The sequence below is a fragment of the Sus scrofa genome, chromosome 14 (assembly GCF_000003025.6).
Source record: "Sus scrofa isolate TJ Tabasco breed Duroc chromosome 14, Sscrofa11.1, whole genome shotgun sequence".
In the NCBI taxonomy this organism is placed as follows: domain Eukaryota; kingdom Metazoa; phylum Chordata; class Mammalia; order Artiodactyla; family Suidae; genus Sus; species Sus scrofa.
This window is the reverse complement of record NC_010456.5, coordinates 55,518,314-55,543,019: the sequence shown is the minus strand read 5'-3', so window position 1 is coordinate 55,543,019 and position 24,706 is coordinate 55,518,314. Positions and strand designations below refer to the sequence as shown.

The 24,706-nt window shown below is 37.6% G+C and overlaps 1 protein-coding gene across 9 annotated transcripts in view; it reads right to left on the bottom strand.

The window, feature by feature from the left end:
* Positions 1-24,706, bottom strand: part of LYST (lysosomal trafficking regulator) — a 200,849-nt gene that overhangs the window by 90,992 nt on the left and 85,151 nt on the right. For 7 of the 9 annotated variants that reach the window (XR_002338622.1, XR_002338623.1, XM_021073151.1 and 4 more), the window contains exons 14-22: positions 23,696-23,869; positions 21,265-21,425; positions 20,061-20,251; positions 16,854-17,099; positions 14,396-14,569; positions 13,081-13,230; positions 8,538-8,675; positions 3,180-3,378; positions 503-634 (exon numbers count right to left, since the gene is read on the bottom strand). Coding sequence is in view for 7 of the 9 variants with exons in the window: in XM_021073151.1 (XP_020928810.1) it covers positions 503-634; positions 3,180-3,378; positions 8,538-8,675; positions 13,081-13,230; positions 14,396-14,569; positions 16,854-17,099; positions 20,061-20,251; positions 21,265-21,425; positions 23,696-23,869 (1,565 nt within the window). In the remaining 2 variants the exon portion in view is untranslated. The remainder of the gene's footprint in view (positions 1-502; positions 635-3,179; positions 3,379-8,537; positions 8,676-13,080; positions 13,231-14,395; positions 14,570-16,853; positions 17,100-20,060; positions 20,252-21,264; positions 21,426-23,695; positions 23,870-24,706) is intronic. The other 2 variants (XM_021073158.1, XM_021073157.1) reach the window with 1 other exon arrangement.

Here is a 24,706-nt window from a genome sequence, read left to right as displayed (position 1 = left end):
GATGATGTCCAAGACAGACACCAGCGTGTGGGTAGATTAAGTAGAGGGAGGGATCCTCGGTTGAGGCCCTGAGGCTGCAGTCCAGATGGTTGTTCACATGGCAAGTGGTCCAGAATGAGTTTAGGTAGAAATGATTCAGTAAGCCAAACATAGCTTTTGAAGAAAATGGGAAACTAAATCAGAAGCTTCATGAAAGACTATGACAAAAGGGAGAGAGAATTTCCCCAGCAAGACAGCATGAGCCTCACCTATCTCCTGAGTTCTCCTGAGAATCACCTGTTGTACTGAGTGTGAGATACTGACTGAGATCAGGAAGTAGTGAAATGGATTCTTTAAATATATCTTATAATTTTTAAGTTTAGCCTTCCACTTATAAGTGTTTGTCCTGAATATCAGGTTGTATTATGCTGTCGAAACAAGTACAATTTACTTATGTATTAATATTCAGAACCGAATAGGGAAGGGTTATGCTTTCATTGTTTTTGTTTGCTTGTTTGTTTACCTTCAGGTAGGGAGGCAGTAAAACCAGACGGGCTTATTACCATAAATCCAGGGCTAGCAACAAACTTTCCCCCACTGCTAGAGTCTCTCAGGTACATGATTGACTGTACTTTCTCTTGAAAGATCTTGCCATCTAGAAGAAAACAATTTTTTGAGACAATATTTAAAAAAAGGGTAAAAGAAAAATACAACTTTAAAAGCAAATCATTAAATACGAATGTTTACAAAAAGATGTTCAAAGCAAAAAAAAAAAGGCATACCTTATACCAAGGCACATTTAATACTGAGTACACTACAATTTCTTACTCTAGATTCTTTTGATGACTATTACTAGCCACATTAACTTTTAGTTTTTTTTGAATTTCAACTGTACTTATTGTTATTTCTATAGTTTAACAGCTAACTGTTCTCTTGTATATGTTACTATGATCTCTCCAAGAAGATTTTTTATATCTTCACTCCTTGAGGAAAGGGCTGTTATTTCTAATCTTTATGTGTAGCCCAGTCAATGTCTAAGATGACTCCAAAGTTGATACCTCCAGCTGAATCTTCCTTTTTGAGCTTCATACTTATAAATTCAACTGCTTGATCTACACCATCAGTGCAACAAATCTAAATGTGAGCCATCACTCTGCCCTAAATTCACTCCTGTTTTCTTCTCTGGTTCCTTTGGTAGAAGCACCCAGGAACGGGGAACCACCCTTGATCACGATCTTCCCTTTATCCAAGTCAAGTCAGTGTCCAGGTTCTAATGACTTTATTTCTGTTTCTTGAACTCTTCTCATCCTTAGCTAGAGCTATCATGCAGGCTTTTATCACCACCTCTCACCTGAATTATTATCACAAACTTCTACGTGGTATCGTGATGGAACATCTGGTCACCCTCAAATCCTCAAAGCTACTAGAATTTTATCAAATGTCAACCCCCTGCTTAAAACTTTCCAGTGGTTTTCTGCTGTCTCCTTGTCATTCTGGATAAAGCCTAAGCTTCTTGTCTACAAGAACCTCCATCATCTGTCACCACACTGCTTTTCTAGCCTTAAAATGGTTGTTTTACAACCAGTTTCTTTCTCCAAATTTACTAACTAGCTTTCTCACAGGTATACTCTTGTTTGCTTTCTTATCATATCACATTTCTTATTTTGTTTCATTATTTTTTAATTAAAAAAAATTCTTGGAGTTCCTGTCGTGGCTCAGTGGTTACCGAATCCGACTAGGAACCATGAGGTTGCGGCTTCAATCCCTGGCCTTGCTCAGTGGGTTAAGGATCCGGCATTGCCGTGAGCTGTGGTGTAGGTCGCAGATGCGGTTCGGATCCCACGTTGCTGTGGCTCTGGTATAGGCTGATGACTGCAACGGGAACTCCTAGACCCCTAGCCTGGGAACCTCCATATGCCGTGGGAGTGGCCCTAGAAAAGGCAAAAAAAGGACAACAACAACAAAAAAAATTTCTTTTGGCTGCGCCCTGGTATGTGGATATTCCCAGGCTGGGGATTGAACCTGTGTCACAGTAGCAACCTGAGCCACTGCACTGACAATGCTGGATATTTAACCCACTGTGCCTCAAGGGAGTTCTCATTTTCCAGTTCTTTTATTTTTATTTTTTAATTAATTATATTTTTATTATGGCCACGTGTGGCATAAGGAAGTTCCTGGGCTGGGGGGTGAATTGGGCTTGAGGCAATGCTGGGTCCTTAACCCACTCACTGAGTGAGGCCAGGGATTGAACCTGCATCCTCACTGAAACTATGTTGGGTTCTTAACCCGCTGAGCCACAACGGGAACTCCTAGTTCTTTTAAAACTCTAATTATGCCATATTTCTTTTTAAAATGAGATGACTTTCTTGTTACATCCTCTAAATAGCGTTATTACCAGAAGTTCTATCCTTAGCTTCCTTTTTTCCTATTTCTCTCTGCACTTTTCCTCAGTGGTCTCATCCATTCCCAAGCTTCGACTCACTCTATACAGGTCATTTCTGTATACTGAATTTTATTATAATAATTTACTTAACATCATATTCTTTGGCTCAAAACAAACACAAAAAACAAAATCCTTCAATTACCCCTAACTAGACTACAAATTCAAATTCTCTGACCTTACATTCAAGGACTCATTTAATACGACTTTGGTGGTGACGGTGGGGGAATAAATGATGGTCCCAAACTATATTTATGATATTATTTTCAATTCCTTTAAAAAGCCCCTAGAGAAGGTAAAATTCATTATTTTTTATATTCTCTATTTTTCCTAACTTTAAGTCCTTTCCTTCCCTCAGAATGCTAATTATCCAATCTACCTATCAAATTTTACCTAAATTCTTCAATGCGCATGTCAGATACACAGTCTATTAAATCTTCTCCCTCCACACCTGTCTGATGAAACCCTGACTTCTCTGAAATCTACTTAGTTCTGCTTTTGTATCTATTAAGTACTTAACAGATAATGTTTCTTATTATAATTATTTGAGTATATATCTCCCTCTTGGCATTTAAGCCCTCTGAAGGCAGAGCCCATGTCCAGTTCATGGTACAGCCCTGTGCCCCGTTCCAATTCCAGTGTGTAATTAGGGCAGCTTCTGGCACAGAGGCCATTCAATAAATATCAAACAAATATGGATCACGTGGGAAGAAAAACAAAGTGGAAATAGCCAACATTTAACAAAAATGATTTTACCTACCTATGTGCAAAGAAAAGTAGAAGTTTGAGGGGTTGTGACAAACATAAGTATTAGTAGGAGGGTGAACTGCTAAAAGGAAATTGAAGATAATTGTCAATAATTCCAAATCCGGAGGCGATCCCAGGACTTCTGCTATAATTTTCACAAACGATCTACAAACCTCTCGGGGCATGGATGTAAGCTGCCCCTCTTTGTGTTCCTGAAAAACAAAACAAAACAAAACAAAAAACTCTCTTTAGATTTAAAGAGAACTGTTGGAAGTTTCCATTGTGGCTCAGCAGGTTATGAACCCAATCAGTATCCATGAGGGTTAAGGATCTGGCGTTGCCGTGAGCTGTAGTGTAGGTCGCAGACGTAGCTCGGATCCCACGTTGCTGTGGCTCTGGTGTAGGCCGGTGGCTACAGCTCTGATTAGACCTCTAGCCTGGGAACCTCCATAAGCTGTGGGTGCAGCCCCAGAAAAAGACAAAAAATAAATAAATAAATAAATAAAAATAAAAAATTAAAGAGAACTGTCAACTAACATTTTTCATTTAAATAAGCAAGGTAACTTCTTTTAAGATCGAACTGTGTTGGTTACTACTCTAGACTGACCATATTTACCATAAAATTGAGTTGCTATTTCTCCATTCAAGCAATTCTGCTACTAAAATTCATGAAAACCAATGGCCCCATGCAAATGTTAGCTACTATTCGTACTACCATCACTCCTACTACTTCTGCTACCACTACTATGGGCTCAGAGGGAAAAATTTTTGATAAACAAAACGGATTATTTTAATACAGTATGTTCCAGTTTACAAAGCTCTTTCTCACAATGGCACTGAGAGGTTTTATCCCTCATTTCTAGAATACGAAGACCCGAAGTGGTTATACGACTAACTTACACCACACAGAAACATGTCTGTAGTGCTGCCATTAACTCAAACTCAGACCTCTGAAATCTTTCTGTTGCATTATCTACTGCCTAGAATAATGGCACCTAGTAGAACACGGGGTAATTACTAAAAATAAAGATGGGTGCAAATAAATTATTTATATTCTCCAATTCCACCTCCGCAGTGGTTAGCTGCTGCCCTCTAGATCAAGGCTACAGAAAAATAAACTTCATCTTTTCTCTCTGTCCAAATATATAACATATCTCTACATTTACTCTTATTCATTTACTCTAAGTATTGCTTAATCAGAAAACGTAAAATATAGGAGGAGTTCCCACTGTGGCACAGAGGGTTAAGGATTGCTGCAGCTGTGGTGCAGCTCACAGCTATGGCTCAGATTTGATCCCCTGCCCAGGAATTTCCATATGTTGTGGGTGTGGCTGAAAAAGAAAGAAACAAAAAGAAAGAAACTTAAAATCTAGATGTTAACTTTGAAACAGTTTAGTCTGACCACCTCTGACTTAAGAAAGAATACTGAGGAGTTCCCGTCGTGGCGCAGTGGAAACGAATCCGACTAGGAACCATGAGGTTGCGGGTTCTATCCCTGCCCTTGCTCAGTGGGTTAACGATCCGGCGTTGCCGTGAGCTGTGGTGTAGGTTGCAGACGCGGCTCGGATCCCGCGTTGCTGTGACTCTGGTGTAGGCCGGTGGCTACAGCTCCGATTGGACCCCTAGCCTGGGAATCTCCATATGCCGCGGGAGCGGCCCAAGAAATAGCAAAAAGACCAAAAAAAAAAAAAAGAAAAGAAAGAATACTGAGCCTACAAAAATAAGCAAACCCCTTTGTCAAGCTCTCACAATGGCTGAGTGGCCAAGCCAAGAACACAGTGTTATTTCTGCTATAACCATCTGCCTTTTTTCTAAATTCTACCCCTTGTAACCCCAACGATACTGGTTTCCACCTTAGTTATTCATTCCTAAACTCATCCAGCCCACGCTTCTGCTTCTTCGACCCTGCCCTCTCCACTAACTCCTTACAAAGTCAATGGCAGCCTATTTCATGGAAAAAAAACAAAAACAACAACAAAAAAAAAACCTTAACTTGACCTGCTAGGAAGCTTTTGTTAACATTCTGTTTTTCTTTTGTTTTGCTGCTGGACTATTTTTTTCTTTTCTTTTTACAGGTGTACCTGCAATGTATAGAAGTTCCCAGGGTAGGGGTCGAAGCAGAACTACAGTTGCAGGCCTACACTAGAGCCACAGCCACAGCCATGCCAGATCTGAGCTGCATCTGCAGCCTATGCTGCAGCTTTATGGCAAAGCCGGAAACTTAACCCACTGAGGGAGGTCAGGGATTGAACCTGTATCCTCATGGAGACTACGTTGGGTTCTTAAACTGCTGAGCCACAATGGGAACTCTGGTGCTGGACTTTTTATAATCATTTATTATCACTGCCTCCAGTGATCCAACCACACATGCTGCCTAAAGTCCCCAGAAATCTGGCTCTTGCCTTCCTCACTCTACTGAAATCCTGTAAGCTATTAAGATAATTTTTTTTTTTTTTTTGTCTTTTTGCCTTTTCTAGGGCCACTCCCGAGGCATATGGAGGTTCCCAGGCTAGGGGTCTAATTGGAGCTGTAGCTGCCGGCCTACACCAGAGTCACAGCAATGTGGGATCTGAGCCACATCTGTGACCTACACCACAGCTCATAGCAGTGCCAGATCCTTAACCCACTGAGCAAGGGCAGGGATAGAACCCGCAACCTCATGGTTCCTAGTCGGATTCGTTAACCACTGAGCCACGACGGGAACTCCCAAGATAAAAATTTCTAAAAAAAATAAAAATAAAAATAAATTTTTTTTAATTAAAAAAAAAGAATTTTTAAGTTGACGGCCTTTTAGCTGCCCACATTTTCTTAGAACTCTCTGCATTATTTGGCTCTAGAGACTTTCTCTGCCTGGGCAGCCCTCTCCCCACTGCTTATCCTTGGCTTTCACTTGCTGGGCCTCCTGGTTCTTCTTTACTTCTTCAACTGCTCTACCTTTTTGGACTATTCTTTCTATGTCTCTCTCTCAACAGCTCCTTTTTCCTATTCCACGCCCTGAAAAATGGCTATTTCCTGAGACACAAACCTCAGCTCTCTGTGATCCTTTCACTCCGTTTGTGGCTCTCGGGGTGCTTATCTATCCCCGAGGCTCCACCATCACAGTAGAGCAAACACTTTCTTATCTCTCTCAGCCCCTCCCCAGGTCCAGTCTTACACCTCTAAGTGCTCAGAGGTCAGTGCCAGGCACCGTACCACCCCAATCTCACATGCAGAATAATCAACTCTTGTTCAGTTCATGTTCAATCCTCCTTTCTTTGATGATGTGATTATTTTTCTAGTCTCCCAGCTTGAAATTTTACACTACATATTTGACTTCTTTTGCAGCTTCTATTTAAACAGAACCAAGCCCTGTTAATTCTGCCTTTCCTATCTCTTCCATATTTGCTCCTTCCTTCTTACACTCCCCCCCTCCTTTTTTTTTTTTTTTTTTTTTTTGGTGTTTTTGCTATTTCTTTGGGCTGCTCCTGCGGCATATGGAGGTTCCCAGGCTAGGGGTCGAATCAGAGCTGTAGCCCCCGGCGTACGCCAGAGCCACAGCAACGCGGGATCTGAGCTGTGTCTGTGACCTATACCACAGTTCACAGCAACACCAGATCCTTAACCCACTGAGCAAGGGCAGGGGCCAAACCCGCAACTAATGGTTCCTGGTAGGATTCGTTAACCACTGCGCCACGACGGGAACTCCTACACTCCCATTTTTAATCACCTCTGCTCAGGTTCTTTACACTGTACTCATGGACTAATGAAACTGCCTCATGCCCACTGTACTATCACTTTTTTAATCTTCCTTAAATACTGAGATACTTTAAAGGCAATGACTAAGTTCCTTTCTTTAGATACTTCTCACAATACCTAACATAATCTATCTTAAATAACTGTTAGTTTGACAAACAGGCTCTCTGAATAAAGAAGGGTGAAGAAATATACTTTCAAGAAAAGGAACTGGTACCTAGATTTTTCTAGCATTTTTATAAGTAAAATAGAAGCAGGAATATACTGAAATCTCCAGGTTGATAAGTTTGTTTTTCTGACATGGAAAGATAAATAACAACTTTACCCTGTCATATGAATTCACTAAAACTGGCCAAAAAGTTTCAAAATGAGTAGAAAAACTGGTCAGTATCACACTGACCCAGAATGATACATAAAAACATCCAGTAAGCAAGGGGCTGAGAGATCACTGCACTGTATTCCTGAAGGCAACAGTCTAATTTACCACAGACTCCAAGAAAGGCACTAAATGCTTTTGTTTTATTTTTTCATAATTCATTCAACAATTTATTGCATGCCTATGTATGTCAGGTACTGGGATTACAGTGTGATCAACACACAACCTTATGCCTGCCCTCAGGAAGTCTGCAGGGGGAAATAAACCATAATGTCATAAATGACATAAATGCACAGAGTGAGAGTAAGTGCAGAAAGGAGAAAGGGTTAATTTAGATGGGGAAGGCTTCTCTCAGAAAGGCAATTTTAAGTTGGGGCATAAAGGATAAATAGGAGTTGATCAGATGAAAAGAATGGGATCAATCAACTTTTCAGTCAGAAAGAACAGGATGTGCCTGAAGTTTGGAAACAGGCTCACTTGTTTAAGAAAGGGAACAAGGCTGGGGGCTGCAGTGGTATCCAGATCATATAAGTCTCTTCATAGAAGCTGTCATAGATTTTGGATTTTATCCCAAGTATAAGGAGAAGTCACTAGTGCAAGTGAAACAAAGGCATTAAAAACAATTAAAATGTTATTGATCCTATGAAATATCTGTACTTATCTGACTTGTTAAAGTTCTAATACATGCCTCAGACTCTGAGAACACAAAGCAACTTGAAAAATAGTCCAATACACCAACCAAGCTATAACCAGACATCCGTGAAGGCAGAAAAAAAAAAATTTAGCTAGAAGTCAGGCCACAGCACAGACACTATAATGCAACTGGTGAAGTTATGCCACTTCTTGATACTATATTTTTGATGTATTTTCAATATGCTAATTACAGAATACATACTTCTTAGAACAACACATACTGGTACTTGTTATTTAAGGAATATGGAGCAAGTTAAAATATCACTACTGTTGATGTTCAAGGGACTACAAAATGTTCATTTTATCCCAACATGAAGAAATATCTCAGAAATTTAGGAGTTGTTGTTTTGTAACTGAGTTAGGAATGATGAAAATGCAAAGATCAAGCCATACGAGGCAGGGGTTGAAAAACTCTGACAATACTAGTGGAAAGAAGGGATCCGGAGAGTATGGGAAGATACAGCATAATTTCATTGAAAGTCTCACAAAAATTTGAGTCCTTAGTATTGAGTGATGAAACAGAAATAATTGCAGAAAATAACTCCAACAGTAAAGTTACAGGAAAAGTACCTGCAAAACTTGACAAGTCAGTAGGAAGTGATGAACCACTCGTGCTTTCAGTAACTGCTTAATATTAAACACCTGCTGCTGGTGATCTGCTCTGATGAGGACCTCCAGGGCTTCCAGCAGGCTTTCCCAAACACCTTGCTGAGAAAATAAACACACACCAATTAGCACAGAGCGACCAAAAAACATGCTGCATGATTTTCAGAAGACATGCAATATACCAGTTTAACACTGTGTAGATATTCTGGGGGCCAAGGATGAAATTTGTCTGAAAAAGTAAATCTTAAAATTTATTCTCAGACCCAATTTTTTTTTTCTCTTTTGAAAATAGGTCATTTCTAAATACTTACGTTGAATGCAATACCTCATTAAGTGCATTAACTTTTTGGGGGCATTAAATGATATATGGTATTTTCAAAAGCGGAATTATCTTGGGGGATTTATTTACTATAGAGAAACATATCATCAATATTAATTGTTTACAAATAATTTATTTCCAAAGAACATTATTTAAAATGAATAGACTTCAATGCTAATTTGTATATGCAGCATTTAATCAAGTAATTTTAGAACAAACTGTATAAACTGAAAAAAGTTACTGACAACATAGAAATTCTGCGCTTGTGGATTAATTTACTTTTAAGTCCAAACAATAAGAGTTCTCTGCACAATTACTAAATGTGCACTTTCAAACAGCAGGTAGAATCCTTTTAAGGTGCTTTAAAATGCTTCTCCCATATTGAATCAATCTTAAATTATTCACAGTGATAGAGAAAAAGGAATCTTAACTACCACTGAAAGATAGTCTTCACCTCATTTTATTATCCCAAATAACCTTCCCATGAAGCTGTTAACAAAAACCAAGATTAACTGGCTTGGTTTGCAAGTCTTGCATTTTTCCTGCCATTATCTGATGGAAATGAATAATGAAAAGGCCAAGGAACTGACGGACTTAATCATACCATTCTTTTTTTTTGTCTTTTTGCCTTTTCTAGGTCTGCTCCCGCACCATATGGAGGCTCCCAGGCTAGGGGTCAAACCGGAGCTACAGCTGCCAGCCTACGCCAAGGCCACAGCAACGCCAGATCGGAGCCGCGTCTGCGACCTACACCACAGCTCATGGCAACACCAGATCCCTCAACCCACTGGGCAAGGCCAGGGATTGAACCCGCAACCTCATGGTTCCTAGTTGGATTTGTTAACCACTGAGCCACGATGGGAACTCCCAATCATACTATTCTAATCAAGGCCTCTCTCCTCAGAAGACAAGGCCAAGATGCTCTAAAAGAAAAAGGTGTATGAAAATTGGAAGAGAAAGCAGCCCAAGTATAAAAACTTGGTTTGGGCCTGAAAAATTAGCACCATAATAGAATAGTGCCAAAGCAAACAAACAACGAAAAACAAAACAAATGAAACAACTCAGTTAAAAAAAAATAGGAAAGAAAGCCTTATTTCAATTCCACAAAAGTATATGCATATATCACTTTTGAATTCAGCAAAATCCAAACAACCTCAAATTAGCATTTTCTTTTAAATATAGTTGTCCAACTTTCAGTAAAGACTTGATCTTCCAACCCACAATTGAACTCTTTATAAATTACATGTTTATATTTATACTGCCTTTGATCCAATTTGTTTACATTTACTATCACTACATTCATTTGCTTTTTTTTCCCTGCAACATTATGCATATTTTTATACATACATATACATGGATTTTTGTTCTTATGGCTGCCCCTGCAGCATATGGAAGTTCCTGGGCTAGGAGTTGAATTGGAGCTGCAGCTGAAGGCTATGTTGCAGCCACAGCAACACCAGATCCGAGCCACAGCTTGTGGCAACACTGGATATTTAACTCACTGAGGGAGGCCAGAGATTGAACCCACCTCTTCACAGAGAATACATCGGGTTCTTAACCCACTAAGCCATAATGGGAACTCCATATATGGATATTTTTTTAATTCTGAAAATGAATATTTATTCAGAATGAGAAAAGAAATCACAACAAAATAGAAAGTTTTGAAAACTGACAAATACTGTAAAATCCGGAAAAATTAACAGTTAACTGCCTGACACAGCTTTATATAATACTTTTCCCCTGTGTTTTGGGGTAGCATATTCTTCGACTGCTTCTTTGGATAATAATAATTTTGTAATATAATTTTATGTAGGAAAAATGGAAAAATAATTGTCTTTCCTCTAGCACATTTTGTCAAAATTTATTTTTATTTATGATAGAAAAGTTTCCTTCAACCTCACTACTCATTATTGATAATGAGTAAATGTGGGGTGGGACTATTGCCAAATTTGGAAATAAAAATTTTTTTTAAATTCTAAAGGTATAAACTTTGAATTTGTCTTTAATTATGTTTGATCATAATATTGTTATACTCTAAATAACTCTAGACAATCTGCAGTCTACTCTACTACTAAGGAGGCTCTATGAGCCAAACCATGAAGAGTATGTTTAAAACTACGGCGGAAAGGAAACAGCCCTCTATCCGTGCCCTGGCTGGGTCCCTGTGAAGACCACCCCATCCATCCAGCTGTTGAGATGCCCTGACTAGACCTAAGATCGCACCATGCTCCTCAGCTTATGCCAATGATGAAGCCAAAACCTTGTAGCCCTGCCCTGCAGAGCGATACAGCTCTGTGAGCTCTGGGCAACAGTCTCGCCTTCTCTGAAGGGTGTCTCTTTCTCTCTCCAACTTGACTCTCTACACTCCTATCAGGATCCCCTTTCAGAATTTATGGTAAATGCAAGTCACCAGTTGATTCAAACAAGCCCCATGTTCTCGAGCCTGAGTACTGCTCTGTTACTAGCAGCCCAAGGTCTGATTCTGATCCTCCAGATCAGCATTATCCATAGCTATTCAAAATGCTACAGAGATATTAATCTCCAGATTTCCACTTACAATTAACATTACATTGAAGTATTAAAGTTGTTCTGTTCTCCAAAGAATGATTAGATGGATACTTAAAAGTATATGCCTCTTGGAGTTTCCCTTGTGGCTCAGAGGTAACAAACCCAACTAGTATCCATGAGGACATGGGTTTGATCCCTGGCCTCGCTCAATGGGTTAAGGATCTCATGTTGCCATGAGCTGTGGTGTAGGTCACAGACGTGGCTTGGATTCCATATTGCTGTGGCTGTGGCATAGGCCAGCAGGTATAGGTTCCATTCAGCCCCTAGCACGGGAACTTCCATATGCTGTGGATGCAGCCCTAAAAAAGCAAAATAAATAAATAAATAAATAGAAATAGTATATGCCTTTCTGTGCAGCAAAGGAAATAATCAACAGAGTGAAAATGCAACTTACAGAGCTGGAGAAAATATTTGCAAACCATATATCAGATAAGAGGTTAATAAAGGGATGCAGAATATATAAAGAATGCCTATAACTCATTAACAAAAAATCAAATAACCTAATTAAAAAACAGTCAAAGAACTTGAATAGCTATCTCTCCAATGAAGTTATATAAAGGGCCAATAAGTATATGAAAAGATGCTCATCACCACTAATTATCAGGGAAATGCAAAGCAAAACCACAACAAGCTATTACCTCATATCCTATAGGATAGCAACGGTTAAAAAATGACACTTGTTGGCAAGAATGTAAAGGAACTAGAACTCCTGCCACTTTGTTGGTGTGACTGTAAAATGGCGCTAATCTTATGGAAAATAGTATGGGGATTCCTAGAAAAATTTATTTTATTTTATTTTATTATTATTATTACTTTTTTTTGTCTTTTGTCTTTTGAGGGCCGCACCCGCAGCATATGGAAGTTCCCAGACTAGGGGTCTAATCGGAGCTGTTGCTGCCGTCCCACACCAGAGCCACAGCAATGCCAGATCTGAGCCACATCTGTAACCTACACCACAGCTCACAGCAATGCCAGATCCTTAACCCACTGAGTGAGGCCAGGGAACAAACCTACAACCTCATGGTTCCTAGTCAGATTCGTTTCTGCTGCGTCATGACAGGAACTCCATAGAAAAATTTTAAGTAGAACTACTATATGATTCAGAAATACCATTTCTGGGTATATATCTAAAATGAGTGAAAATAGGATCTCAAAGAGACCTCTACACATGTTCATTGCAGCATAATTCACAATAGCCAAGATGTGGAAGCAACCTAAGTAAATGCATCAGCAGATTAACAGATAAAGAAAATATAGAATACGTATACAGTGGGGTATTATTCTGTCTTAAAAAAGAAAGAAATCCTGTTGCATGCTACAAGGGGGATGAACCTTGAAGATATAATGCTAAGTCAAATAAGCCAATCACAAAAAGACAAACACTGAATGATTCCATTTGTATTAAGTAGCTAATGTAATCAAAGTCATAGAAAAGGAAAGTAGAATGTTGGTTGCTGGGGGTAGGAGAAATGGGGAGTTGTTCAACAGGTAGAGTTTCAGTCAAGAAAGATGAAAAAGTTCTAGAGATCTGCTGTACAACAAAGTGTATACTGTACACTCAAAAATCATTAGGAGGGTAAATTCACGACAAGTGTTTACCATAAAAAAAAAAGTACATGCCTCTGCTTTATTCCATATCTTCCAGTCCAGCAATAGCTCTTCCAGCAGTTTAACATCCTGGATTATAGCATTAGACTCCACATCCAACTTAAATTCTCCATTTTCATTGATATGAATAATATCTTCACCACAGCAACCTTCAAGAAGGGTCTATGGAAAAACAGCATTAATACAAGAATTAAAGCAGCATCAATAATCAATTAATCCAAAAATTCAACAGCAATATCAAGCTTTCAAGTTAGGACATTAAATTCAAAGGAAAACTAGTGAACAACTCAACATTTCACAAAGTATCTTTGTTTTGCAAAATAATTCAAGTAGTTAGAAGACCCTCAAATTTCAAATATTCATATATGATTATTCAGTTTCAAATATGGAGCAAAACAAACTACATGATATTTTTATTTTTTAAATTTAATGAATCTGTTGGATTTTAAAACCTTTTCCAAAAAGTATTCATGCCACAAATGTTTGGCATAGTTTTAGAGTTGGGGTCCAGGGGCATGGGAAGAGGCATGTTTTTTGCCTTAGTGCCAGCTCCCTCAGAGAGAAATACTTTCACAATGTGAATAAATGCTTTTCATTAGAAAGGTACTGAAATATACAACAGCTGGATCATAATAAATGTTAATAGGGGCTCTAAGAAACAAACTCCATAACAGTATTGCCTAATGGGAATGGCACTGCACTAGGCGTCTAGAGAACTGAGTTATCTTGCATAACTGTGGGAACTGAAGCCAGCAACAGAGTGGGGCTCAATTCCATCAATCTACAGAATGAGGGGCCAGACGTGATGCTGGATCAAGATCTAAAAATCTGTAAGTTTAGGGAGTTCCTGCTGTGGCTCAGCAGTAATGAACCCGACTAGTATCCATGAGGACACAGGTTTGATCCCTGGCTCTGCTCAGTGGGTTAAGGATCTGGTGTTGACTTGAGCTGTGGTGTAGGTCACAGATGCAGCTTGGATCCCACATGGCTGTGGCTGTGGTGTAGGCCAGCAGCTCCAGCTCCAATTTGATCCCCACCCTGGGAGCTTCCATATGTCGAAGGTGCAGCCCTAAAAAGACAAAAAAAAAGTTTAGTTTTTTCTTTTACCTTCCTAAAATGATTTAAAGGAAATTAAAATGTAATTATTTAAACAATGAAAAAAAAACCACAGAACTAAATCAGCTGTATTTGGTTAAATATATACTACTGAGTTTCCTTCACTTTCTTTAGGAATAACTGAAACACAAAATTATTATTGGAAGACGTTAGTGAAGAGACAAGTATTACTGCATATGAAACTTGGAGAATAAATTTTATGAGAACATACCTTCAAAATGTGAAAGCCAACAATACATTTTTGTTTGATCAACACCTGATGAATCATGGAAAGTCCATTACAATTTTCTAATTCATGTATTCTCTGTTGGTTGTATTTAATTAATGAGAGTATAACTCTCAGTGCTAATGCTTGAGTTTCTTCACAGCTACTGAGTTCCACAACCTAAAAAAAGAGTAGATACATTTTTTGTAATTTGTTGAGATTAATAATTTAACCTGTGATAATATACCATTAAATAATATCAAGCCATCAGTTTCATTTGAAAGTTTTTTTTTTTTATTGTTGACACTGGCTGTAATTATTTAAGAACTGGAAATAAAACTTTAAAAAAACAAAATTTCATGTTCTTTTGTCTCTTATTCTATAAACTGACTAAAATAATCCTGATAACCTTAGAAATCAGTAGCATTAGTGATCAGCCATATCAGCAAAATTCCTCCAATTTTCAATGATTAGTCAGTCAAAAGATGGGCTCTGTGCTGTGTGATGTGTTAGTAAGGGAAGTAACAGGAACGCTACTTTCCTCCTGTGGGGCCTGTTGTCTGGTCAAAAGATAAGAATCTATGTACAAAAACTATAGACTATGCCTTGTACTTGATCCCCCTATGCCTTCTGGCAACCACTACATGTAAGAAACATACACCTTACCATCACGATAAAAGGCAAAGAGTGACGCAATATGAATGCAAGAGAGCACACTCCACTCTGCTTGGGGCAGGGGAGCCTTCGTGGAGAAGATGGCCTGGAGAGAGCACAACCCTAAGGAAGCTGGGGGTGGGACACAATCAGGAGAGAGGTGCAAGTTCATGGAGCATCTGGGAGGTTGCAGGTCACCTATCTGGCTGGATGGTGGAGACTCAGCCCAAAAGGCAGTCTATATGTGGAAGGATTTTAAGGAGAATGAATTTTATTTTTGCAGGAGAGGAAGGATACAGAAGAAAGTTTCTAAGTTTTAAGTGTAAAAATACACTTTTAAAAGTCTTATTGGCAAGATCCTAGATGTATGCAAGATAAAAATATTAACCAGTTTCCCTAGGATCTAATCATTGTGTTAACATGAATCATAACAAAATTATATTCAATAACTTGATGAAATAAAAAAAACTATGGCTATACATTTTGAAATTATACAAGGCTATGAAAATAGATCACAAAATGCTGATCAAAAGTTAAATGAAAAGCTTTTAATTTTAAAACACTAGGGTAAAATCTAGTCAACGAGACATGAGATACAAAAAAAAAGTTTGAAAAAAAAGAAGAGGAGGAAAAGAAAGACAGCTTAGAGTATGGTGGGTCAAATGCCAACCAAATATTTATAAGAACAGTACTAACAATAACAACAAATACTGGTACGTCTCATTGTGAAATTAATCAAAGGTGGCCCCATTAAAGAAAGAAAGCTGGTTGGGGGAACAGTATAATAATGTTGTAGAAGCAACACTTATGGATAAAATCTTGAGGATGAAAGAAGACCAGGGCTGCTTTAATTAAACAAGGATATGGACCATAAGGAAGTAGAGATGATTTGTACAGAAGTGAGACCATTTGTACTCCATTTGGATTTTGCAATTTCTGAACCAGTCAGCATATACTACTGACTGCCTAGTCTACATCAGCAAAGGCACTGTCCCTACCCTCAGATGACTAAATAGAACAGATAATTAAACACGTTTCCCTAAAAAGAGTACCCATGGCACGAGTCAAATTTTTTGTATTGCTCCTTTTCTTAAAAAAAAAAAAAAATTCAAACCCAAATAAATTATTTTTGTACTTATTTGTTGATCTTTTTTACCCCCATGCATCCAGAAGTCTCAAGGGAAAAACAAGTTTCACAAATGTTATTTTATCAAATACATTTCTTCTATATTTTTACTATGGTATACATTTTTTTTCTCATTGCCAATTTTAAATCTTGCACATTTAACATTTAATTGTTCTAATCACATTTTTGGATAATAGAAAACTTCTAAAATCTTCATAAATTAAAAAGAAATTTCAATTAAAAATTATCTGTTGTAGAAAGCTTGATGATATTCTAAACTAGACAGGTTAAAAAAATTTTTTTTTAAATTTTTGTCTTTTTAGGGCTGCACCTACAGCATATGGAAGTTCCCAGGCTAGCACTCGAATTGGAGCTGCAGCTGCTGACCTATACCACAGCTACACAGCATATAAGCCGCGTCTGAGACCTATACCACAGCTCAGGGCAACGCCGGATCCTTAACCCACTGAGTGAGGCCCGGGATCAAACCTGCATCCTCATACACACTAGTCAGGTCTGTTACCACTGAGCCATGATGGGAACTCCCAATATGGGCTTTTTTAATCTTTAAAGTTTAATATAGGTGATATACAGCTTTATTTGTAATCAAAAAGAAACTCTGAAATTTATCAATAATAAAGAAGGAGTTTTTCTTTAGGTAGAACTATAATTAGTGATTCTTACCCTAGCAAAGAGAAAAACAAATATACCAGTTCCACCAATCTCGTGCAGAATGCCTTGGATGGTTTTACATTCAGTGGGCCGGAGAGCTTTCAGATGTTGGGGTTCTAATAAGATGCTGTGAGCTTCTTTTGAGCTGAAGGGTCTTTGAGAGAGCTGGGTTTTCATCTGACCTTTAAGTCTAATGACTGGCTCATAGATGGTATACTGAGCAGGACAGTAAGTTGTATACACAACCGAAAGACTTTCCTGAAACACAAATATTTTCCTTCAGTAACTAAACAAAGTTTAAAAGTAAGTTGTCAACTAGCAAATGAAGATTTCAAAATGAAAAGACATGAGAAGCAAGATGGCTCCCCACGGAGAAAAAGATCAGCTTCATTTAGCAGTGATCAATTTGTGTAAACCACATAAAGGCTGAGAAAAATTCCAGCTTTGACCTTTTTAATATAAACATGAAATTATACCAACTATTACTAATAAAAACTAATCATACCACATTCATTGTACACCAAGGTACTGTTCTATGCATTTCTAAATATTAACCAGTCTTTACAACCCTATGAGATGGGAACTCTGGGTCAATGTATTCAAATATATTTTGGTCTTGAATTCGCTCACAGTCTGGCTACTCATTCAAACACGACTCTAACTAGATTGTTCTTTCTACTAGAATAAAATTCCAATCCATGAGCATACCTAATTAAAAGTGAATGGAACTTTCAATATTTCTCCCATGCATAGGATAGTTTTGATCAGATTCTGGCTCTCTGTCAAATAGCCTATTAACTACTTTAAAAATTATGGTAAATTTGGAGTTCCCATCATGGCTCAGTGGTTAACAAATCCGACTAGGAACCATGAGGTTGCGGGTTCGGTCCCTACCCTTGCTCAGTGGGTTAAGGATCTGGTGTTGTCGTGAGCTGTGGTGTAGGTGGCAGACGTGGCTCAGATCCTGCATTGCTATGGCTCTGGTGTAGGCCAGTGGCTACAGCTCCGATTAGACCCCTAGCCTGGGAACCTCCATATGCCGCCACCAGAGTGGCCCTAGAAAAGTCAAAAAGACAGACCAAAAAAAAAAAAAAAATATATATATATATATATATAGTAAATTTTAAATGCAAAATGCACTTTGAGGTGCTCTCAGTTGAGGCAGCTGCAGGGCTCATGCTTAGGGAAACCATGTATTGTACATTCAGAGTCTTCTCACAGAAGCCAATGGGGGCATAGGCTTAGGTCATTTTCAACCCATGGTGATTTAAGCATAGTTTCATCAGGCATCAGCTAGCATATATGCCTGCCGACTAAACTGACTACACAGTCTATTGTATATGATTATCCTAGGTAAAAGAAAATTGTAAACCTGTAGTGGTTTTCATTAGAAACTTGCTAAAATGCCCGATTATCTGAAACAAGTCCTTCCTGACACCAAGGCCTCACCATCTCTGCCTGTTTACTTACGCCTAATAATCCCCAAATTATGAGGTCAGGAAAAAATCTGCTTTCTAAAAAGAGTTTTCAATAAAACCTGTATAATCTTCATCTGTGATAATTTCTGTTGAATTTCATAACTTCTACCCTATATCCTTTTCAGGCAAAACAAAAGGATTAAGAATACATATTTTCTTGTGAAAAGAAATGGATTAACCAAAAACTTGAGAGTTAAGATTATTATTTGAACACTTGTTGCATGAGCTCCTCAGTCTTCCTAAAGCAGAGATACTCAATGTGTGGTCCCCAACCAGAAGCATCGGCACCACCTAGGAATTTGTTAAAAAATGCATACTCTTGAGCCACACTTCAGGCAGGTCTACTGAATCTGAAATTCTGGCCCAACAACTGATGTTTTTAAAACATCCTCTGGGTGATTCTGATGCACACAAAGGTTTGAGAATCATTTCGCTAAAGCATGTTCTGTCAATGGTGGGACATCTGGGGTGGAATAACTCTTTGTTCTATAACACCACCCATGCACTATAGAACATTTAGAACCCCTGGCCCCACTCAATACTAGTAGATGGCCCAAATACCACCAACCCTTCATTTTAAAATACTCCTCAGGGAGAAAAAGACTGTGTGCCGAGTTATCAGATCGTTAAATTCCACAGATATCTACTCTCTATCAATTTTATCCCACATATATATTCAACATCACTTAAGACTTACAAAGTATCTGAACTAGAACTTCTCCTTTACTTTAGACAAATGTTACAGCTTTAAAATATAATTTATTTTCATTGGGAAATATGCACCTCATTAACAACAAAAACAACAAAATATATCCTTAAGTAGTGGTCTCCTTCAAGTAAAAAGCATCTCTGATCTATAATTTTACCTCTCATAAGAAAGCAAGAGAAGGAGGAACAGTTTCATGGCTAGATCTACCAGCTTCTAGTAGATCTTCTAAGACTATAAAGGGTCAATTTCCTAATTGCTATAATGAAAAATATCCATCACAAGCTCTTAAACTGTATATTACGATAACAAAATACAATCCTAGAGTCCCATATAAGCAGAGTTAGCAATAATTTGAAAGCAAAATTCCTAGTTTCTGAAATTAAAAACTAAATATTATTTTTTTTGGTCTTTTTAAGGCCGCACCCGCAGCAAATGGAGGTTCCCAGGCTAGGGTCTAATCAGAGCTGTAGCTGCTGGCCTATGCCACAGCCACAGCAATGCCAGACCCAAGCCGCATCTACGACCTACACCACAGCTCACGGCAACGCCGGATCCTTAACCCACTGAGTGAGGCCAGGGATCAAACCCACAACCTCATGGTTCCTAGTTGGATTCGTTTCCACCGTGCCATGACAGGAACTCCAAGACTATTCTAAAATCTTAACATGTGCAATTAAATTAATATAATAAAAAATTACTATTTATTTATAAATATGGAAAGGAAACATAATGAGTAATTTTGTAGGCTAATGCACATTACATTTTCATTATATCAAACATTTTTCTTGAATGATTAGTAACCTAAACTGATAATATAGAAATAAAGTTCCAAGGAAAAGCAAATGAAAATTTGAAACCTGAAGACAAATTCTGAGGCCAAAGTATTTCAATTAAAAACACAATTTCTAAGTAAAGAAAATGTTGAGAAACAACAAAGAGAAACTTTAGAAATCTAACATACAGCTAGTAACACATTCAATAAACATATCTAAAAGTTAGTATAAAGTTAAAACTTATAAAATGAAAACTTACAATTAAAAGACCAATGTCCACATCTTTTTTGGTCATAAAAAGTTCTCTGATTTGTTCACATTGCAAAATTTCTTTATTAATGTATCTGGAATAGTCACTCATAGGCTTGCCATATTTACACGGCATTATGGATGTATAGTTGGGTCCACAAGCATATAAATAAAATGCCTCTTGTGAACCAATTTTAGCTCCTGGATAGCAAAAAACAAAGTTACTTATTTAAAACACTTCAACCAAAATTTCTCATAAAAAAAAACAAGAAACCAAGAGGGTTTTTTTGTTGTTGTTGTGTTTTCTTTTATTTGTTCACTATATCTTACAAATTGATAAAGCCTCAATTTCCAAATTGGTGTAATGAGTAAATAACCCATAGCAACTACAGATGTAAGATGAATTAATGTGGATACATATATAAAGCTTAAGTGTAAAGCTCTTGATAAAGTCATGAAATTTCTATTTGCTCCTTACACTTAAAATATGGTATTTATTTATGGTATTTATTTATTAGGCCACTGCATGAAGCAGCTTGATGTAGGACTTCAGTTTCTAGACCAGGCATTGAATCTGGGCCACAGCAGTGGAAGGGCAAAATCCTAACCACTAGACCACCAGGGAACTCCTTAAAAGAAGGTTTTTTGATTTGTTTTGGAAGCTATATCTCAGCAAATCCTTTTTAAAATGCCCCCCATTTTGTAAATGGAAGCTATATCTCAGCAAATCCTTTTTAAAATGCCATATGGATTGGTGCCTTTATTCCTTCCATCCATCCATCTATTCAATAAGCACTGTCTGAATGTTACTATGTGCCAGATTTAGTGATAAAGCATATATTTCTTCTTTCCCTGAAATTTGGTATTTTTACATAATATACTAAAATTATAAATAGAAGAGACAACCAGTCTGTTTACCTGTCAATAATGCATTTTCCAGGATTATAGAATTGATTTAACATAAGCTTCTCTTTTTGGGAGGGGGTGGGGTAGGATGTGCACCTCTACATTAAATGTATGTATCGATTATAAAAAACACCTAGATTACAAAAATGTTATTTTAAAAGTACACCTTTGAATCTAGAAAATACAGTACTTATTAAGCATAAGTGAAGGAATAGGGATTAGTATTTTATCCAGGATAATTAACTTAGTTTAATACTTGTTAACTAAAAGAAAAATCTGGAAAGGCTTCAAGGGAGAAAAAAATATACCATTGAAGAGGAGTAAATTTCCCAGTTCCCATCTTCCAGCCAATTGTAAAAACTCTTCTTGGGATGATAAACAATGGCCAATCATGCAAAATGTTTTATTGCTATCAGACGACAAACTTGTTTTTCTTGGAAGCATAAAATCCAAAGTAACATCAGGTTTCCTATGTTAAAAACAAAGTGAAATCAATTATTTCAGTGATGACTAGGCATTTTTAAAGGTCTAAATGTTCAATGATGGGAAATTCTTGAACAAATTTCTTGGGTCAGAATAAGATAGCTGGTGATGGGGAGAGAGAGGAGGACTGATTCCGTTGTCGGTTGGTCTAGGATGCTGGTTGTCCACAAGCCCCTGACAGAGGGGAGCAGGACAGAGAAGGCTGCTGATCCTACATCAGGACCTGGGACATTCACTGCAAGTTCTCTTTGCCACTTAGCTTCTGCATATTCACCTTCCTGGTTTACAGATACGATCTACCACCTCCCCTGGTTTTACCGCGAAGCCCCCATCTCAAATCTGAGGTCCTCTCTGAAGGCTTCAAAAACTAAGCAGAAAAAGAATGATCACTTCTTCAGGTTTTGCCCTGACTAGGCACTGAAATGCCAGTGCTTTTGTGCATCTTTTGTGTTTGTTTTTTTTTTCAATGCTAAGTTATCACAAAGCTTTTGATTGGTCTTTTCCTTTTCTTCATGGATAAAGATTACAGGAGTTGTTACAAAAGGCAGAGTAGGATAAGGTAAAGTAATGCTTTCTCCTGGAGAGACACACGTGATGGGAGAACTTCATCAGCCAGCTGAAACCACAGAGCTCTATCCCCATTTTTGAAATGGTTTAAACTCCATATTAAGATAATGAAGGTAATTTATAAAGACAACATTTGTGAATAAGACAAAGGATTTAGAATAAGCTAATAATGAAAAATTCTAATATGTTGTATGTATATTTATTTAAAAGCTTCCCCTAAAGCTTTCTGTTTCATATCTAACACAAATTTAACTTTTTTTTTTTTTTTTTTTTTTTTGCTTTTTATGGCCACACTTGTGGCATTAGGAAGTTCCCAGGCTAGGGGCTGAATGGGAGCTGCAGCTGCTGGCCTACGCCACAGCCGTAGCGATGCCAGATCCTTAGCTCACCGAGCAAGTCCAGGGATCTAATCCACAACCTCATGGACACTAGTCAAGTTTGTTACCGCTAAGCCACAATAGGAACCCCTAGGAATTTTTATAATAAAGGAAAGATGGGAACCAACTTTTTTTTTTTTATTAAGGTATAACTGACATACAACATTACAGTGAGATAACTTCTATTACTGTACAGGCATCTTTCTTGAACCAACTCAATGGCTGTGCTGAAACAGTACTGCCACCTAGTGGCATTATGACTTCATACAGTTTTTAAGGATAGACAAAACCTACTGCAGGTTCATGCCCATTCATTTTTCTTTCTCCTTATTCAACTTAGACTATTCCTTCTGGCCAGGTTTGGTCCTTCCCCATGTTTCCAATTCTATATTCCCTTTCATGCTATTTCATTCAATAAAATGCTTCCCACTCTTACAAAACCAAGGTAACTTATAGCTCTCTTGGGGCTAAATTTTATAAGATATTCCATAAAATGTTTCTTATTATCTCACGATTCTGGTTTGTAAAAGTCATATAGTACTACAGCCAAAACTACCACCTGGTGTATTTCTAGGACCTTATCTTAATCTATCACTTTACACTCACTGGCTTATATTTTACTCTAGTCACTACTTTCTTTTGATTAATTTAGGTATCAGTTTTATTAGCCACTTAATATAAATAATTCTTTGTGGATTCATTTTATAATATGTGGCCTTGAAGGACTAAATTATAGGTTTGGTTCCTTGTTATAATTTACATTTCATATAAATATCTAAACGTTCAGATTTCTGCATACTCCCCCAAACCCAAATATTAATTTTCAACAATTACTTCCATGGGAAATTAATTCCACATGAAAGAGATAAATAGGAAAAAAATCTAACTTTGACAGATTCCTAAATCAATATACAGTAAATTTTACAGTTTTCGGTAATCTGTTTCAGAAGCTGTAGCAGAATAATTAAACTTGCAATTGTGGAGTTCCCGTGGTGGCGCAGTGGTTAACGAATCCGACTAGGAACCATGAGGTTGCGGGTTCTATCCCTGCCCTCGCGCAGTGGGTTAAAGATCCGGCGTTGCCGTGAACTGTGGTGTAGGTCGCAGACGCGGCTCGGATCCCGCGTTGCTGTGGCTCTGGCGTAGGCTGGTGGCTATGGCTCCGATTAGACCCCTAGCCTGGGAACCTCCATATGCCACGAGAGAGGCCCAAGAAATGGCAAAAAGATAAAAAACAACAAAAACAACAACAACAACAAAAAACTTGCAATTGTAACTAAGGCTAATACTATTTACTAGAAATGTTTCATACCTCTGTCCAGAGACCCATATGGAGATTTTCCCATGGATATTCTTTTTCCCTTGGGGCTGCTGTAAGTAGGTGAGTACTAAATGTTGCCACTTGCTTGGGAGGAAAATATTCTCCTGTGATTCAACCTGTGCTAGTAAAACAGCTTTCATGTCATCATTTGAATCCATGCACACACTACACAAAAAGAGAAAAGGTATAGGCTGAAAACATGAAATCTCTGGTCTCAGTATTTAACATGTATAACAACTATAATTCTAGATATTTATGTGAAATTAAAAATCAGTTCTATTATTAAACTAACTTGAAAAGTCAGTAGGTCTTTGTTTTACAACATAATCTGTTGAGTTACTGTATTATACTATTACCTCAATTCATGAACTAAAATTTGTCTCAATTGCTGGGGTTAACAATTTGGGCAATAATTTTCAGAATCTGATTTTCAGAAAAAATTACTACTGCCTGTATAGTCACTGCTTTTTAGACATTGCAGTATAATATTTGGTTCATACAAAAATTAATATATTTCACATGTAAATGTCTAAATGCCAGATGTATTGTTGGTTTAACCTACTTTGGGAGATTGCTAAGAGCATTAAGATATAATTTATATAAATAGTAACCTTCATGACATTTACAGAGCAGAGATCCCTCAGAACCATATTTAAAGTTTTATAAAAATAGTTAATACCATTTACACTCACTCAATACAAATAAAAAACTTGTATTTATATTAGTTAACAAAGGAGGTAGGAAAAAAGGACAAGATTGCAAGGAGAACCTAAGCTTAATAGATAATGGCTATTAAATATATATTTTGCATGAAAAACAGCTGCCTGATAATAACATCATAAGACCACTGCAATCTGATAGAATACTTTCATGGATAAGACTTCAGTAAGTATTTGGTCTAAGATACAACTAAGAATTACCATAAGCTAGGTAAGTTTAATTACAGATTTCTAGAAAGAATAATATATTGCTACACAGATTAATAACTGCTGAAAATGTATC